Source organism: Heptranchias perlo, chromosome 28 (assembly GCF_035084215.1).
Source record: "Heptranchias perlo isolate sHepPer1 chromosome 28, sHepPer1.hap1, whole genome shotgun sequence".
In the NCBI taxonomy this organism is placed as follows: Eukaryota; Metazoa; Chordata; class Chondrichthyes; order Hexanchiformes; family Hexanchidae; genus Heptranchias; species Heptranchias perlo.
Window position 1 is genome coordinate 16161270 of NC_090352.1, and position 18370 is coordinate 16179639.

At 44.5% G+C, this 18370-nt stretch overlaps 1 protein-coding gene across 5 annotated transcripts in view; it reads right to left on the minus strand.

Annotated features, from left to right (window-relative positions):
- Nucleotides 1-9645: 9645 nt before the first annotated feature.
- LOC137344882 (RIMS-binding protein 2-like) overlaps nucleotides 9646-18370 on the minus strand; it is a 236175-nt gene continuing 227450 nt past the window's right edge. For 4 of the 5 annotated variants that reach the window (XM_068008127.1, XM_068008130.1, XM_068008128.1 and 1 more), the window contains 2 exons: nucleotides 18212-18346; nucleotides 9646-11556 (listed from right to left, as the gene is read on the minus strand). In XM_068008127.1, coding sequence (XP_067864228.1) covers nucleotides 11362-11556; nucleotides 18212-18346 — 330 coding nt within the window. In that variant the 3' untranslated portion in view covers nucleotides 9646-11361. Of the gene's footprint in view, nucleotides 11557-15497; nucleotides 15543-18211; nucleotides 18347-18370 lie in introns of all 5 variants that reach the window. The other variant, XM_068008129.1, reaches the window with a different exon arrangement.

The following is an 18370-nucleotide window of genomic DNA, read 5'->3' on the forward strand; positions in this document are numbered from 1 at the left end:
CTTCTCAAGGGCAAGTAGGGATGGGCAATAAATGCTGGCCCTACCAGCGATGCCCACATCCCATGAATGAATGAATAAAAAAAAAATTTAAATTGCGTATGGGTTAGTGTTACATCGAATTTCATCGAGTCTACAGCACAGAAACAAGCCATTCGGCCCAACTGGTCAACGCTGGCATTTATGCTCCACACGAGCTTCCTCTCTCCTTACTTCATCTAACCCTATCAACATACTCTTCTATTCCTTTCTCCTTCGTATACTTATCTAGCTTCCCTTTAAATGGGACTTGATGGTTTGACTTACAGGGAGAGGTTAGACAGACTGGGACTTTATTCCCTGGAGAGTAGGAGGTTAAGGGGTGATCTTATAGAAGTCTATAAAATAATGAGGGGCATAGATAAGGTCGATAGTCAAAATCTTTTCCCAAAGGTAGGGGAGTCTATAACGAGGGGGCACAGATTTAAGGTGAGAGGGGAGAGATACAAAAGGATCCAGAGGGGCAATTTTTTCACTCAAAGGGTGGTGAGTGTCTGGAACGAGCTGCCAGAGGCAGTAGTAGAGGCGGGTACAATTTTGTCTTTTAAAAAGCATTTGGACAGTTACATGGGGAAGATGGGTATCGAGGGATATGGGCCAAGTGCAGGCAATTGGGACTAGCTTAGTGGTATAAACTGGGCGACATGGACATGTTGGGCCGAAGGGCCTGTTTCCATGTTGTAACTTCTATGATTCTATGATTCTATGATTCTATCTATGCTACTCCTTGTGGTAGCGCATTCCACATTCTTACCACTCTTTAGGTAAAGAAGTTTCTCCTGAATTCCCTATTGAATTTTTTGGTGACTATCTTATATTTATGGATCATTGTGCAGGGGCTATTGTTCTCCTAGCAGAAAGTAAACTTGGAACAATTTTTCAGATGCACCAGGGCAGTAAGACTAGAGGGCACTGGGCTGTGCAATGAAGGACAAATTTAAGCCAAATATCAGGAATTTCTTTACACAGAGTGAGACCAACAGCAGGAGTGGGTTCACAGGAAGGATGGGTGAGGCCACAACACTGGTTTCCTTTAAGAAACAGCCAGATGCTGTAATTGGTATTCTGATTAAATGGTATGAAAGACCTTTTTCATCTTAAGCTCCCTAATGATGTAAAGTGTACGTAGTAAGACAGGAACATGATCTCATCTAACGCATAACACACAGTACATCCATCAAAGCATCACCTAAATTTGCATTATTTGATTATCTCAGACACTGATCCTTGTCCTTTTCATGTGGCACTGACTCCTGGTTCAGCCCCCTTCTAACAACTCTTTCTAATTTCAGGGTCCGCTGGATTTTCATTGAATTTGTTGCTTGGGGTGAATGATTCAGGGGAATCTAAATTGCTGGTTCAAGATAACTCAACCCCATGTGAGTGCAGTTCTGACTCACCTTTTCTTTCCTTGCTGTTGATTTTTTTGCCATGGAGACAGCTCTCCAAGCGGCCAAGCAGCACTTACCATAAAAGCTCATACAATTCAGATTATTGCACCTTACAGAGCACCAGTACCTCTAACGCCCTCCATTATCCTGCTGTTTCCCAGAAGATCTATCCTTGTGACTTCTGAAGGAGCTCAAATTATCATTCAGGTCTGTGACTGGCAAGAAGAGCAGTTGTGAAAACATTACATGAGCAAACAGCTGGGATGGAATCACAGAGAAAAGCAATTCCCCCCCCCCCATGTCTGGAAATTTCCTCATCTATAGTACAACATTCCTGGAGAAGCATGGGGTTCTACTAAATATTGCCAATGTTGAGCCTATCAGAACTGTATAATTGGCCAGATTAATCAGCAGATTCACAGAACATCGCAACAAAAACATGAACAGAAGAGAAAATCTATACTAATGTGAAAAGCCATACTAATTGATTAGTAAATATATTGCATGGTTTGTTACTGAATCGTACAGATTTTGTTACAAATTCAGGTCTGCCATAGATACCTTCTCGGGTTCAGTGGCGCCAGTCACTCCTTTAAGCGGTTTGAGCATTTTACTTCTATGGAAGTTGACTCACACTTTTCTATATCTACTTGTACGATAGCATAACCCAATTGATCTAGACTAGATCCTCATGTCTTTCGCATGTTTATCTTCTACTTCTCTTAAGTTGAATCGAGTTAACACCACATGGGGTGCAGTTAATATAGTTAAACTGCTTTATTCCACAGCAAGATACAAAGCAATAGTTATAAGCAGATTCACTCAGTTCAGTCGAGATAATTTATCCCAACATAATATAAAATAATGAACATGCTACTGTACCCCACATCAGTGGGTACACTTGCTTGACTTAAATAGACTAACTCCTCTGCATTCTGACTTTGTAAGCTTGAATTTTCTGTGCCCTTGCTGCACCTGCAGTTTCTCTGTTGCATTACTCAGCTATGCCACTGGCCACTGAGTTGGCTTCTGAGGCACGATGTGTCCCCACAAGCAGCCCTGGGTGGGTGTAGCTGTTGTAAAACAGCAGTGCCATTTGCTGCATTGTGGTTCTGCTTCACCCCACATTTTACAAGCCTATTGGGGTATTGTGTCTTCTATGTTGAAACAAAGCTAAAGATAGAAGGATGAAGCAGTGCCACCTGGAACATACTCACTGAATGATGGTGGAGTGCCACCTGGATTATACTCATGGGAGGATGGTGTAGTGCCTTTGTACTATTATAAATCTTTCACATTTTTTTTAACTTTCTCTCCTCTCCTGCTGATTCTTCTGGGTCTTGTTTTACGGCCACTGGCTCCCTATGACATCTTACCCAAGTGGCCATTCTTCATGTGTAAGATTAAACATTGAGTATCAGCAGGCTATTCAACAACAGCCGCCATCATAGCCAAGCCCTATTCCGTCTAAACCTGACATCTACACACAAAGACTTTCCAGCAGCGGTCACTGGTTAGCGATCAGAATCGGGAGCCCGAGCTGATTTTCCCACTCCCTTCCTGAAATAAAGAATCCCAAACAGCAGAATATGTTACCTGTTTGATCCTGTGTGTCTTCATTTGTTTGAGCACACCTGTTAATCTATTGCTACATGCCTTCACTATCATTTTTTCGTAGTTGACTTTGAGTGCACTTAGGCTACTTAGCACAATCAGTCTGTTCACTAACTGTAAACACCCATAGGAGTCAGTGGGAAGAAGAAATATATTTTAAAATGAAGCACAGTGTTCGCTTTGGAATGTCAGGCACTAGCACAGTGTTTATGGGAAGGGCCTGTAGCTGCAGTAATGACAGGGTATCCTTGCTCAAGCTGGAATTATTGGCCTCAGTACCTGAACAAATAATCAGTATCATGTAGCAGTTTTATTCTGAGATTAACAAATACTTTTTTATTAACAGACGAATCTATAATTACAAAACTCCAGAATCATGCATTTGCGTCACACATGATTTAACCAGTGAAGGTTACCTAAAGGGCCCTCATTAAAACTCAAAAAAACACTTCAATTTTTACATCTTCTTGTTTGTTTCTGTCTTTAAATATGAGTTTAAAAAAGATTTCTGGTTAAATATCCAACTGCTGATGACATTGGGGGAACTGAACTCTTGATGCAAGGAAGTGGGCCCATTGGTAGAGGCAGAAATTAACCAACTGACTTTACAGCCAACAGAGAGAGGGGACTTTCATCCCTGGCTAGTCCTATAGGTTAAACGGCAGTGTGTAACCCACTCTATCATGAGCAGCCCTTGTACTGCCAGAATTCCATGCCCAAAACCAGATGCTGTGCTGTGATCACTGATAGTTTTTGTTGGATGTAACACTTCAAAGGGTGACTGAAGTAACAAAGAAGCTAAAAATGTAAAATATGGAAAAAGTATTTGTCAAGCAAACACACAACTCTCGAAATACACTGAAAGTGCAAAAGGTGTGTCCACAACTTTCAGAATACCTCAAATACACACAAGGTGTGATCATAACTCAGAATACACTAAAGATGCACAATGCCCTTCCAGCCGTAGCTTTACAACAGACAATACATCTGAATAATAAGTCCCTGCTTCTACTGCCGTATTACTGGGTTGAATGGTTTGAGAATGTCCTTGTAAATGTTAATGAGTCTGTTAGGGCAGACAATAACCAAGAAAAAAGTAATTGGAAATATGGTACAGCACAGGAATGAGGGCAAGTCCAATGGAGATAACTTCTACTGAATTTAATCTTTCTTGAGCTTTGAGTTTGATTTATGTCAGACAGGAGGAGATTGTGTTAGCAAGACATGCAATAAGGCAAGATTTATCTTGGAGAAATCCTGGTAGATTATCAGGAATGCAGATAATTTAATGGAGGTACCATTGTCTGGGAATCCAGAGTAGAACATGGAACAGCATGAGAAGATGGTTAAAAGACAGGACAGTGGTGCTGCATGGGGTCCCACAGGGGTCAGACTTGGGGTGGGGGGAAAGAGATGGTGAGGGAAGTGCTGCATGGGGTCCCACAAGGGTCAGTGCTTGCACTGTTGTTTCTAATCTACACGAATGACCTGGATACTGAAACCAACTGTAAACTGGTCATATTTGCAGATGACACTGAAATAAGGATAACAGTAGGAGCAAAGAATGAAGTTAACTGCATACAGAAGATTTAGACCAATTGGGCAAACAATTGAAATTTAATAGCAACAAATGTAGTGTTACAGATTGGGTGAAAAAATGAGCAAGAATTATACAATGAATGTTTCAGTGTCTAGGCAATGTGGTGAGGTCATTTAAAAAGCTAATTGAATGCTGGGATATATAGCCAGAACAGTGGAGTACAGATGTAGAGATTGTGCTGAAGCTTTACACTGCACGGGTCTGACCCAGAGTTGCCAACCATCCTGGATTGTCAGGGAATCTCCCGGGCACTACTGCTGGCAACCTGGGAGAAAAGCGCCTGTGAACTTTCTTCGCTGATGTTTCCACTTGTGGGGGAGACCAGAACTTGGGGCCATAAATATAAGATAGTCACTAATAAATCCAATAGGGAATTCAGGAAAAACTTCTTTACCCAGAGAGTGGTTAGAATGTGGAATTCGCTACCACAAGGAATAGTTAAGGCGAATAGCACAGATGCATTTAAGGGGAAGCTAGATAAACATGAGGGAGCAAAGAATAGAACGAAATGCTGATAGGGTTAGATGAAATAGGGAGGGAGGAGGCTCGTGTGGAGTATATACACCGGTATGGACCTGTAGAGCCGAATGGCCTGCTTCTGTGCTGTACATTCTATGGAATCCTATGTAATACTCACGAGCAGCCTTCTGGTTCTCAGAACTTCGACAGCACTTCCCAAACCCTCAACCTCTACCACCTAGGACAAGAACAGCAGGTGCATGGGTACACCATCACCTCCAAGTTTCTCTCCATGTCACGCACCATCCCGACTTGGACATATATCACCCGTTTCTTCATCGTCACTGGGTCAAAAACCTCGAACTTCCTACCTAACAGCATTGTGGAAGAACCTTCACTGCACGGACTGCAGCGGTTTAAGAAGGCGACGACTCACCACCTTCTCAAGGGCAACCAGGTATGGGCAATAAATGCTGGTCTTGCCAGTGACATCCATATTCCAAAAATATATATTTTTTAACTTTTCTCACCACAGCTGCTGGCACAAAATCACAAGCAAAGACACTCAACTCTCGGGCACCCCAACCTTTATAAGGTAAATGCGAAAACATTGACGAACTGCAGGAAAGTGTCACGTGATCGGACGTCACTTAATCCGATGCCACATGATCAAAACTCCAGGAATATATTCAGTGAGAGTTGGCAGCCCTAGTCTGACCCCACCAGTTTTGGTCGCAATAAAAAAAAGCACAGAATTTGACTGGAGTGGATGTACAGAACAGAAATAAAACTGATCCCAGTCTAAGTGAGTTGGGTTATGAAGGAAGATTAGAGCAGATTAGTGAGTGAGTGAGTTTGGGTACGAACGCGATCATTGATCGTTTCGTCTCACAATTCTGCAGCTCCAAAGTCAAATCCTGAAGTAATCTGAATTTTCACTCCTGGTTTACAGCCTCTTGGTCTGGGACTGTGGTGAGCAAAGCTGGGCAGAGGGGCGTGCGTCCAATGGCTGGTGATGGACAGGGAGCTGGGACTTCATGCAGAGGCCTCTGTTCAGAACACATTTTGTCTTTTTCCCCCCCCACCCCACTGTATCCAAGAAATATTTTGCATCATTTTCAGTGATTGACAAAAGTTCAGTTTCAAAAATGTAAAAATTAATCAAAAACTTGCTGGTTTATGATTACTGGGTTACCACCAGGGCAGGAAGTAGAAAGGGGGAATTCCTGGATACGTCGATAATAGCAGCTTGATCAGTGCGCCTCAGACCTCATCTAGCTCTTTGACATGCATGGCTGTGCTCAGTCAGGCAGACTGTAAGAGCTTTCAGGTTCTAGTTACAATTATTGCTGAACATCCTGTAATCATTGTACAAACTCCCAGCCATTCCATCCAACTCAGGGAAGTGCATAATTAGGAGCATGGAAAGGCCGAAAAAACATGGGCAAAATCACTGCTCTCCAGGTCTACTGCCACAGCGTTACAGAACCAACCCGAAAGGACGAGGGCTTCAATCGCTGCTGTTGGAGGGTTGGCTGCGATGCCTCTATATGTGAATCGGTAACAGGGGACAGAGCCAGTTTTGGGCACCAGGGATTCCCAAAATCTGTGGCTGCAGCCCCTCTTTTAATGAAAGTTTCTGTCTAAAATTAAACTGTTACCTCTTTTCTTAGATTTTATCACTAACTGTATTATCCATAAAACTCCCCATCTCAGTGCTGACATTGGTAATAGTTGTAAACAATCAGCAGCCAGTGAAATGGGGTGCGTGTTGACATGTCAGCTAATCTCACAGGGGCCTGCAAAATCCTACGGCCAGCTCTGCAGGGGAAGAGACCTAGAGCCCGTTATGGAAGAGGGCCAGAACTGTCTAGAGCCATCCTGCAAAGTGCTGGTATTAACAATAGCCTAGCAGCCCTGTGAGGAGGGATACAACTGTCACAGGCAGTTACATTGCGGAACACAAGAGAAAAAAACCAGTGGCAGAGCAGTGCGCGCATGCTGTCACTAGAAGTGTTGCTGCTGCTGTCCTTGTTGCCGTTGCCATGTCCAAGTTTTCTGCTTTGCATCTCCTCAGTGCAAGCAAACAATGAGCACAAATCCTCCTTCAGAACAGCAGCCATTTACCCAGGATCATGGTCATCTGCTCCGTTGAAACTGATTCAAATCATTCCTAACAGACAGGTGGATTCAAATGACAGTTAGCCTGGATGGGCAATTCCAGCCACAGTTAGCTCTACTGTAGCTGCTTTCCAGACCTACTGCCTCCAAACCTCTTGTGGTCCTAGCCCCTCTGCCACTGTGCACTCTGTGATCTCGCCCTCAAGTGTTGCTGTACTCCCTGTGGTCTCGCCCCCAGTCATACCTCACTCTGTGGTCTCATTCCTACTGCCACTATTTCCTGTAGTTTTGCCCCCACTGTCACTGGATAGCCTGTGATCTCGCCCCAGCTGTTCCTGTACTCCCCACAGTCTCGAGGAGTACAGGAACACTGTCCTTGTACTCCTCGCATACTCACTGACACAGCCACTGTACTCTTTGCATTCTGATCCCCACTGCTGCTCAATTCCTTACAGTATTGTCCCCACTGCCACCGTACTCCTTGTATTCTTGTCCCCACACTGTCCCTGTACTCCTTGCGTCTGTCCCCACACTGTCCCTGTACTCCCTACGTCTGTCCCCACACTGTCCCTGTACTCCCTACGTCTGTCCCCACACTGTCCCTGTACTCCCTACGTCTGTCTCCACACTGTCCCTGTACTCCCTACGTCTGTCCCCACACTGTCCCTGTACTCCCTACGTCTGTCCCCACACTGTCCCTGTACTCCCTACGTCTGTCCCCACACTGTTCCTGTACTCCCTACGTCTGTCTCCACACTGTCCCTGAACTCCCTACGTCTGTCTCCACACTGTCCCTGTACTCCCTACGTCTGTCCCCACACTGTCCCTGTACTCCCTGCATCTGTCCCCACACTGTCCCTGTACTCCCTACGTCTGTCCCCACACTGTCCCTGTACTCCCTACGTCTGTCCCCACACTGTCCCTGTACTCCCTACGTCTGTCCCCACACTGTCCCTGTACTCCCTACGTCTGTCTCCACACTGTCCCTGTACTCCCTACGTCTGTCCCCACACTGTCCCTGTACTCCCTGCATCTGTCCCCACACTGTCCCTGTACTCCCTACGTCTGTCTCCACACTGTCCCTGTACTCCCTACGTCTGTCTCCACACTGTCCCTGTACTCCCTACGTCTGTCCCCACACTGTCCCTGTACTCCCTACGTCTGTCCCCACACTGTCCCTGTACTCCCTACGTCTGTCCCCACACTGTCCCTGTACTCCCTACGTCTGTCTCCACACTGTCCCTGTACTCCCTACGTCTGTCCCCACACTGTCCCTGTACTCCCTACGTCTGTCTCCACACTGTCCCTGTACTCCCTACGTCTGTCCCCACACTGTCCCTGTACTCCCTACGTCTGTCCCCACACTGTCCCTGTACTCCCTACGTCTGTCCCCACACTGTCCCTGTACTCCCTACGTCTGTCCCCACACTGTCCCTGTACTCCCTACGTCTGTCTCCACACTGTCCCTGTACTCCCTACGTCTGTCTCCACACTGTCCCTGTACTCCCTACGTCTGTCTCCACACTGTCCCTGTACTCCCTACGTCTGTCCCCACACTGTCCCTGTACTCCCTGCATCTGTCCCCACTGTCCCTGTACTCCCTACGTCTGTCCCCACACTGTCCCTGTACTCCCTACGTCTGTCCCCACACTGTCCCTGTACTCCCTACGTCTGTCTCCACACTGTCCCTGTACTCCCTACGTCTGTCTCCACACTGTCCCTGTACTCCCTACGTCTGTCCCCACACTGTCCCTGTACTCCCTACGTCTGTCTCCACACTGTCCCTGTACTCCCTACGTCTGTCCCCACACTGTCCCTGTACTCCCTGCATCTGTCCCCACACTGTCCCTGTACTCCCTACGTCTGTCTCCACACTGTCCCTGTACTCCCTACGTCTGTCTCCACACTGTCCCTGTACTCCCTACGTCTGTCCCCACACTGTCCCTGTACTCCCTACGTCTGTCTCCACACTGTCCCTGTACTCCCTACGTCTGTCTCCACACTGTCCCTGTACTCCCTACGTCTGTCCCCACACTGTCCCTGTACTCCCTGCATCTGTCTCCACACTGTCCCTGTACTCCCTACGTCTGTCTCCACACTGTCCCTGTACTCCCTACGTCTGTCTCCACACTGTCCCTGTACTCCCTACGTCTGTCTCCACACTGTCCCTGTACTCCCTACGTCTGTCTCCACACTGTCCCTGTACTCCCTACGTCTGTCTCCACACTGTCCCTGTACTCCCTACGTCTGTCCCCACACTGTCCCTGTACTCCCTGCGGTCTCACCCCCACTGCCCTATAGTTCCTAGCATCTCACCCCAACTGTCTCTGTACTCCCTCCCCATGGTCTCGCCCCCACAATCCCAGTAATCCCAGCCCATTAAAATCCTCAACAGTTTAAAGGAATTCAAAAAGTGCATGGACATCTGTGAAAATAGACTTTATTTCAGTAAAAACATTTCTATGTAGAAACAAAGGAAAAGCATTTGACAGTAAGGGCTCAGACCCTGCTCACAATTGCACTCTGCAGAGCACAGCGGACTCGATCCCAATGATGCATGCAAAACAAGAGGTGAAAATATTTACAAATGTCACAAACAATTATATAAACTCTTCTTTACAAAATCTTTTGACTGTATATTACAAAGCGGCTTGTTAGAATTTAAACATGATGGCAATTCTTTAAGGTATGAAAATAAGTTCTGTTTTAAGTTTGACAGCTGCTCAGGAGCATGGAACACAGAGCATGTATGTGCACAAACTCAGGGTGTCAGCTGAACACTGGCAGGATGTTGTGGCTTGGCATCTGAAAATCTGTTTTCATGTTTACAAATCCATTAAGTTGTCTTTCTTGAATAAGGCAGAGGACAAACCTTCCCATTACCCATACGTAACAACGTAATGGATCAGATCTCAAATACACGACACTTTCCCCAACAGTGGATTCAGGCGGAGTTGCCACCTACCAGTTTTGCACCCGGCTGGCTAGTCTTTGAATAGGCTGTTAGGAAATTTCTAAAATTCAAACAGGACACCAGAGGTCTGGTGTCTGACAAAGAACACGTTTCAATTTACTTTTGCGTCTCATGATAATAGAGGCGTTTTTTTAAACCTTTTCAATACATTTTCAACAGTGGCAAAACAAACATTAGCCCTGATCATAAACCCCTGCCCTGCACCTGTTTCATTTTGGACTCGGCAAATGGTGACAATCCTAGACAAGTGATTACCAGTTAGTTACATCACAGTTATATTGTCAGTCAGGTTCCCATTCATCATAACAGGTCAGCGGGACCCTGGCATGTCTCTGGTCACATCTAACAAACCCACTATCTGCCTGACTCTGAAGTGTATGAAATGCAGAGATTTATACCTCTGCAAAGCTTAAACAATACTGCCACTTAGTTACTTGAAGAGAACAGCTCTCTGTAGCGTCAATGCATGAACAATTATTAGTTGCATGTCTTCTGACAGTTATAAATGTAAGTTATTGATGAAGTGAGCTGAGGCTAGATATTTCCAGTAGGCTGCAAATTCATGGAATGTAGTTATTACAGTCTGTAGAAAGGCATTCCCTTCTGATGGTTATATACGGTTAGTGCTCAGCAAGTCCTCAGCGCAAATTAGAGCTGCTGACCAAGCTTTCTTTCAACTGGAACATTCCAACGCTGATGACTTGAGTAAAAGTCCTCAAAAGGCAAAGGGATGGTGGAAGGTTCTCAAGGTTTTTGCAGCAGAAAGGATTCTGCATCTGTGGAAGTGATCCCCATTTTGATTTTAATACTCCTGCTCAGTTTCCAGGTGTTTCCAAGGTCCACCATCATCATAAGTGAGGGTTACTCTCTCTTACTGGATCCCAAGTGAGAGTTACTCTCTCTTACTGGATCCCAAGTGAGAGTTATTCTCTCTTACTGGATCCCAAGTGAGAGTTACTCTCTCTTACTGGATCCCAAGTGAGAGTTACTCTGTCTTACTGGATCCCAGATCTGAATTACTCTTTTTTACTGGGTCCCAGGTCCGAGTTACTCTTCTTTCCTGGATCCCAAGTCCGAATTATTCTCTTTTACTGGATTCCAGATGAAAGTTACTCTCTCTGTTCCCAGGTAAGAGTTACTCTCCTTTGATCTATCCCAGGTGAGAGTTACTCTCTTTTACTGGATCCCAATCTTTTGAACAGTTTCTTTCCTTTGGAAAAAAACCCCTTTTTCTTCTTGCTATTGGAGATGTTCTCGCTGCATCCCTGATTGTCCAAACACAACGCTGTGCCAGCGGGATAGTCGGTCACCGGCACAACAGGACTCAAAACCTCTGTTCCATCTGGGACTGCTGAGCTCAGCTGATGGAAGAAAATCAGAACAAAAGTTATTGATGTAATACAGAAGAGAGCAGGAAGCAACATTCCACATTACACACTCGCTGTGACCTCAACAAACGAGAAACACTTCAAACATAAGACAAACTATATTGCACATAAACTCTGCCAATTCAGACCTTATGCCACTGGCTAGTTACACTGCTGCTAAAATGTTCATATCTTGCAAACCTCATCACAATCACCCTCCTGTCATCGGACCACCCTTCTAAAAGTGTCTCAAGCTCTGTTCGAAGAGTGGCAGTTCTGTATTTACATAGGTACTTATCACGCCTCTCAGAAACATCTCAAAGTGCTTCACAATTAAACAGTCATTGCTCTTTCGTAGGCAAATGTTGCCACCTTTTTATACACAGCAAGATCCCATGAACAGCAATGAGATGAATAACCAGTTGAACTACATTTAGTGATAGTGGTTGAGAGAGAAATTTTGTACAGGACACCAGAAAGATTCCTTGCTTTTCTTTGAATAGTGCCATGGTGTGTTTAATATGTATGTGAACCATAAAACAATTCAGCCCTGCCAGTCATCAAGGTCAACTTCAGTGTTGTACAAATTCTGTATTCCCCCTCCCCCCACTCATGAGAGACCACTACGGCCCTGATTAGCGGAGAAAATTAAACTTTCATTCTTGGACTCAGTCCAAAGCCAAAGGCTAGAATTGGCTGAGTGCCTTCATTCTGGCTCATGGAACCATTCGTGCCAGCTAACAGTAACTGTGCTTCTGATCTTCATTCACGTCTCCCACATTTACATAATCTGTTAAAGCTTCAGTCCTCCTCTTGCTGCTCCTCATACAGGTATATTCTGTTTCTAAAAAGTTTCATTTTCTCTTATCCTGAAGTTCTGGGGCCTTAATGGGTTCACCATTTAAAGCTGATGCTCAGTGCACAGCAAAAGCGAAGCTAATCACAGGTAGGTGTGTATCACGGGACTTCACTGCAGTTGATTCAATTTTGTCTCCTAAGCATTTCAGTCTACGTGCCTCGGTGCATGGATGATTTTTAATTCATGAAATTGGCTAGGAATTGAAAAATGAGGCCTTGAGAAACACTTACTACAGATTTAGTATTGATTTTGTTCTACTGCCCTATAGATTTTCATTTATGAACATTTTCATTTTAATATAAATTGATTTTAACTGTAGTTAACTATTTAAGGAGAAATTTTCATACTGATGATTGAAGAATGGAAGTATGTCATCCCTCAATGGGGCACTGTCTCTTCTGCGTCAGTCTCTCTCTGTCTCACTCTCTGTTGGCTCTCTCTCTGTCTCTCTTTGTCATTGTGTAGAGAACTGCTCTGCATCAAACTCATTGTAGATAATACATTTGCCTTCCAGTGCAATTTACGCAACTATGACACATGTATGTGAGCAAAAAGGGTTTGCTATCATAAATTAATTGAGAATAAAGGGAACAGCGTGTTTTAAAAGCAGGCATTACTGAAGACCTGAGATTGTATCATTCCCATTAATCTAGCTGTAATGGAGTAGCACATTTCTTACTCGTCATTATCTTCTTTCAGACCTTTTCTGCACTTCACATTACGTTATAGCCACTCTCTCAGAAAGGACAAATGGTTGGGCAAACAGGAAAGGAGGCACAGAGTGGGCGATGGGGTACAACTGTCACACCAGTGGATAACAGATTACCACAATACCAGTAGCACGAGTATTGCTCTGTGTTGAGCTGATCAGAAGTATAAGGCAACAGTTTGTTCAGACAGACTCAGCCAATCAACTGACTGGCTTAACACATCCCAGCTGTTAGAGATTGATGGCTATGATTAGTCAACAACTTCATTACCATGCGACTACCAGGATGGTAGAGGCAAGCTAGATGGACCTTGGTCTTTTATCGTCTAGCGATTCCTATAATAAACTGCTCTACATACCAGGAGAGCAGGCACCACCACGTATTCTGTGATGATTTTATTTTTTCTGAATACCCTGTAACATTTTGTTTGGGGAGTTAAATTCTATTTTCTTCTTTTTTTTTCAGATTATCAACATGCACGATCCTGAAGCGTGAACTCAGGGTTTTTCTCATGGTCCTCAATAATTGTGAGCCAGGGTAGTCACTTATCACTGCTTATTATCCAAAAAATATAGACTGAACAGTGTTAGCCAGTCACAGCAGGATCATGCAAAGCAAGCAAGAAGCCATTGCTGGCCGTGACCCAGAACAAATCAACCTCCGATTTTACCAGCAGGAGTCACACAACACTGTCAGCAACCTTATACTGAAGATACCTCTGCTGTCAGACCTTCTCCAGCTACTGCCACAGCTTTACTATCTTACCCTCAGGAGCCAGCAGAGCCCTCTTCCCAGTTCTCTGGATGACTCACCAGTAGAGAAGAAAAATTAATAGTAAATCAGGTTTGAAAGCTGATTACATGCAACTGAATTGCTCCCTTTCCTGTTAAATCCCATTTATACTGGGAAGGTGGAGCCAACAAGAATCAAATTAATTTGAATTAACTTGTACTGCTTCCACTCCTGATCCATTCACTGTAATGGGTAATTCAGCTCTGCATCTCTAGTCAGCAAAACACCAGAGGCAATGCCAGGACTAATGGCAATTCAGAAGGAACCAGCTAGTAGGGGTGAGAAACCCAGCTAGAACTAACTCGAGGGAGAGAAGTCCTGTTGTCGCTAACTCAAGGGTGAGAGATGCAGCCAAGCTCATCTACTGTTCTGTTACTGTTATCTAGCATTACTGCAGGTGAAGTGCACACATGAAGTCCTATATTTACAGCCAGTGCAAAGGACACAGCCAAAAGAGCATAATACAGGCAAACTTGCCAAGTCTCATCCTTATTCTGAGACACACTGATTTCATGATGTTTTTAATCCTCTTTCTGTGAATCTCAGAGAACCCCAACATTTTTGTTCGCTTTTCATAGTTTTGCAATTGCTGTTTATTCTCAGATCTAATAATGGGCAATGGTCTAATCTTGGACTACCTTGTGCTTACTGCTTGCTGACAAAGGCTAGTGGTCAGCTTTGAGTGTTACGGAGCACTGGTGCCTCACACTAATATTATACATCTGCTGAGCAGCCCCACCGCCCCAACAGTTGAATCTCTGGCTCCAGTCCAGCAGCGGTGCAACTCAGATTAGGAGGTTATTGGAGTGGGGGGCTGAAGCTGCACCAACTCGTGCTGCAGCTTGTTGCTCCATTCCTACATATCCAACTACATCTCAGCTGCCGTAGCAATTTAACTGCATCCCTGCACCCTGGAAATCTGACTCCATCCCCAGAATTTAATCCCATTCCTGCACCACAAAGTATCTAACTGCATCCCTGCCGCAAATCTATGAATTGTTCCTTCTTAGGTTTATCCTGCCTGGCAGTGTACCCTGGCTAAAAGGGCAGGTGCACAACCTACTCCCAGATGCTCACCCGTGCCACTCTTGATCTGCCTATGAAGGCTATGGGTAATGGTTTTGGGCATGGCTGTGTATTATACCCGCTCACCCTATGAGGAAGAACCAGCTTCTGGCTTCGACTCAGTATCTTCCTCTTAGAACACAGCTTAGATCAACAAATTGATGAACGGGGAATCAGAGTGCAGACCATAGCACAGCATACTAGATGACTGCATTACCCGAAAGTGCAGGTTAATTTGCTGAAATGCTGGTAGACCAGAATCATGTAACTGTTGTGGAGACACAGGGATTCACTTAAAGAGCAAAGGCTGTTGTTACACTTTGATTGAGATACAGGGAATATTGTACTGTTTAGAAATATTTCCCAGAGTTGGGGGCGCCTCCTATAACTATGTCCGTTGCACCGGTGCTGTGCTCGCTGCAGAAATGCAGCTCCTTCTGGTGTGCATGCTGCAATGCAAATGACAGTGTCTGAAAGCTGCAGCAGTATCTTCAGTAACACACACTTACAGGCCTCGTAGGCGCTATTTACCGCTTGAAATGAACAGTCTTCCTCTGTTGCCATGGAAAAAGGTAGAGAAACAGAAACATTATAATAAAAGAAAGGTAAACAACTAATACAAGCGAGTAAATGAACAAAAAGGTTTTACTAAGAACAAGCTGCTTCAACCAGGCCTGTGAGGATCGCTCAGCAAAGGCACATCTGCTGGGAGTGCAGCTCAGTTAAGCTTATCTGCTGTGAGTATCGCACAGCAAAGCTCATTATCTGCTACAATGAACTGCACACTTGCAGTGTTTCAACATTAGGAGAAAGGTTCAAACTGTAGAATTCTTGAATTAAACCCTGTAAATTTACTCTGTTTTACAATCTCGGGTGTAAAATCTTTTTTTTGTAGAGCAAAAAAAGGCCGTTACTTAAATCAGTGAGAATTGAAGGTAAAAACTGGCTGATGGTTAGGAAGGAACAGGCACACGTACTTTTTAGGGGAGTAATGTCAGGGTGAGGGGACATACTGATAGGGTACACCCCAGGGATTAGTTTTGGAATTCCTACTGTTTCCAAATTATATTAATGACTTGGATTCACAATGCAAACTAACCACATTTTTTAGATGAAACCAAACTAGGAGTTATTGTTGAATCTGATTATGTAATAAGTTTAAAAATCTGTACATTGTAGGAGGAAGGAATGAATGAGGGAGGTAAGAAGTTCGACAGCTGTGAGGATCAGGTAAAGAATGAGTTGAAGTATGAGACAAAGTCGTCAGTAACAGGATAAAGGGGAATGAGCTGGAATAAGAGCCGTGAACCAACGGAGTAAGGAGAGAGGAAAATGATGCACAAGACAGAGAGTGATTAGATCATGCCTGGGGGGGGCGAAAGATTAGATTGGGACATAAGAAGTAGATGGAACAGGGAAGAGATTAGACCAAAACAGAGGGGATAGAGATTAGACTGAGACAGAGAATAGAGCAGAGAGAGATTAGACAGAGAGAGGGAATAGAGGGGAGAGAGATTGGACAGAGAGAGGAATAGAGGGGAGAGAGATTAGAATGAGACAGAGGGAGCCGATAGGAGAGAGATTAGATTGAGACAGAGGGAGCCGATAGGAGAGAGATTAGATTGAGACAGAGGAGAAGATGGGATGGGGAAGAGTGATTGGACTGAGGAAGGGAGTAGACAGGATGGGAAATTGAGATGGAGTGAGTAGATGGGGAGAGTGGGAGATTAAATTGAGACAGAGGGAGTAGATGGGTAAGAGCAAGAGGGAAGGTGCATAATTTGTTAGTGAGTTTGGTTGATTTGCTCTATTAAATGACTGGGTTCTCACATTTCACAGACTCCATACGGCAGTTGTGGGATGCTGTTAAATAGAGCAGCTCCTCAGCATATTTGTGCCCGATAGTGTAGTGGCAATTTAATACTGGTACTTCCCATAGCCTATGAGCAGTGCTAGAGCCATGTCTGGTCCCCACAAACAACAGTGGGAAAAATCACAATGCTCTGCCAGAAAGCCTTAGAAGACTCATGTACATGGTATATGGCAATTCAGGCTAGAGCTTTTGGCTGGAAATAATGTTGTTCTTTGTATGACAGAGTTGCACTAACTGTCTGAAACAATAGAGAAAAAACCTATTCTCAAGAATCAAAAATAGTTAAAGGGACAACTAAAAGGAACGACTGAGAGAAAATAAAATATATTATGTATTATTTATCTATTATATGACAAAAATGGAGCATGATCACAACTTTCCATAAGCTGTTGTACTTGTAGGTAATACTATGGGAATAACATAATGTAACAGGACCACCTAAAGAAAATATAAGAAACTCGCCTTTAGAACCCACGAGGGGAAAAAAAGGTTTTCAAAGCAAAGATCAGTAATAAAAAAGCCCAAAGTCAGTTGTAAATATAAGGAAATGTTGCGCACCTTAAAAAAACAGCAAAATCTTTGACTTGGAAAAGGTTAGTCAAGGTTATATTGAAAAGGTTAGTCAACAGACCCGCTTAAATGGCACTCGCAAATAGGCAGCGCAATGAACTATCGAACTGCTGCCGGAACTACCAAGTGTTTTTGGGAAGTACGAGGCCTCAGCAGGTTCAATCTAGCCACTTCCAACCTAGAGATCCGCTAAGTTAGGAAACCCCGGCCACCAAGCAAAGAAAACAAAAATCGGCATTCTGCTGAAGGAAGAAGCCAACGTACACCCACGCATTAAATTAAAACCCACCCTGTCAGCAACAACCAATGCCCCCCCGCAAACTATGTCAGAAATCCCACTGCCACCCCTGGTGACTAAATATCCCCCGCCAATGGTAAAAGCCCCACCACAATCCCTACTGACCGAAAAAAACCTTGCTGCCCCTCCTGCTTTTCTCCCTTTACACCTTCTCCCTCCCCTCATCTCCTCTCTCCTCCAATCCATCCACCCCTTCTTTCTCACTCTTTGCCTTCTCCCCTCTCCATATATCCCTTCCCTTCATCCCATCCCAAGTCCCATTCCCACCTCCTCACCCTCTCTGCTTTCCCCCTCTCTCTCCTCTCTCCATCTCCCTTGGTTCAATTACCTTCTCGCTGCTAACCATGCTTCACCTGAAAAGTGCTCCTGATCTTGACTCCCTGTATGCAATGCCCAGGAGATTGTCTAGTAGAAATATTATATATATATCATCCAGTATCTGACAACAGGAGTGTACACAACATAGGATCCCTCTGTCTTACCTGTTTTTCCTTGTGTGCTGCAGTGTGAGCAAGTCTTGGCAGAGTATTCCCAGCAGCTGCCTCCATTGGCTCCTCCGCAGGGATCAGCTCTAGGAAGTTAGACGGTGCAAGCCCATGTTGTCCATTTAGGTCACCCTGATATGGCAAATCACAGAAACC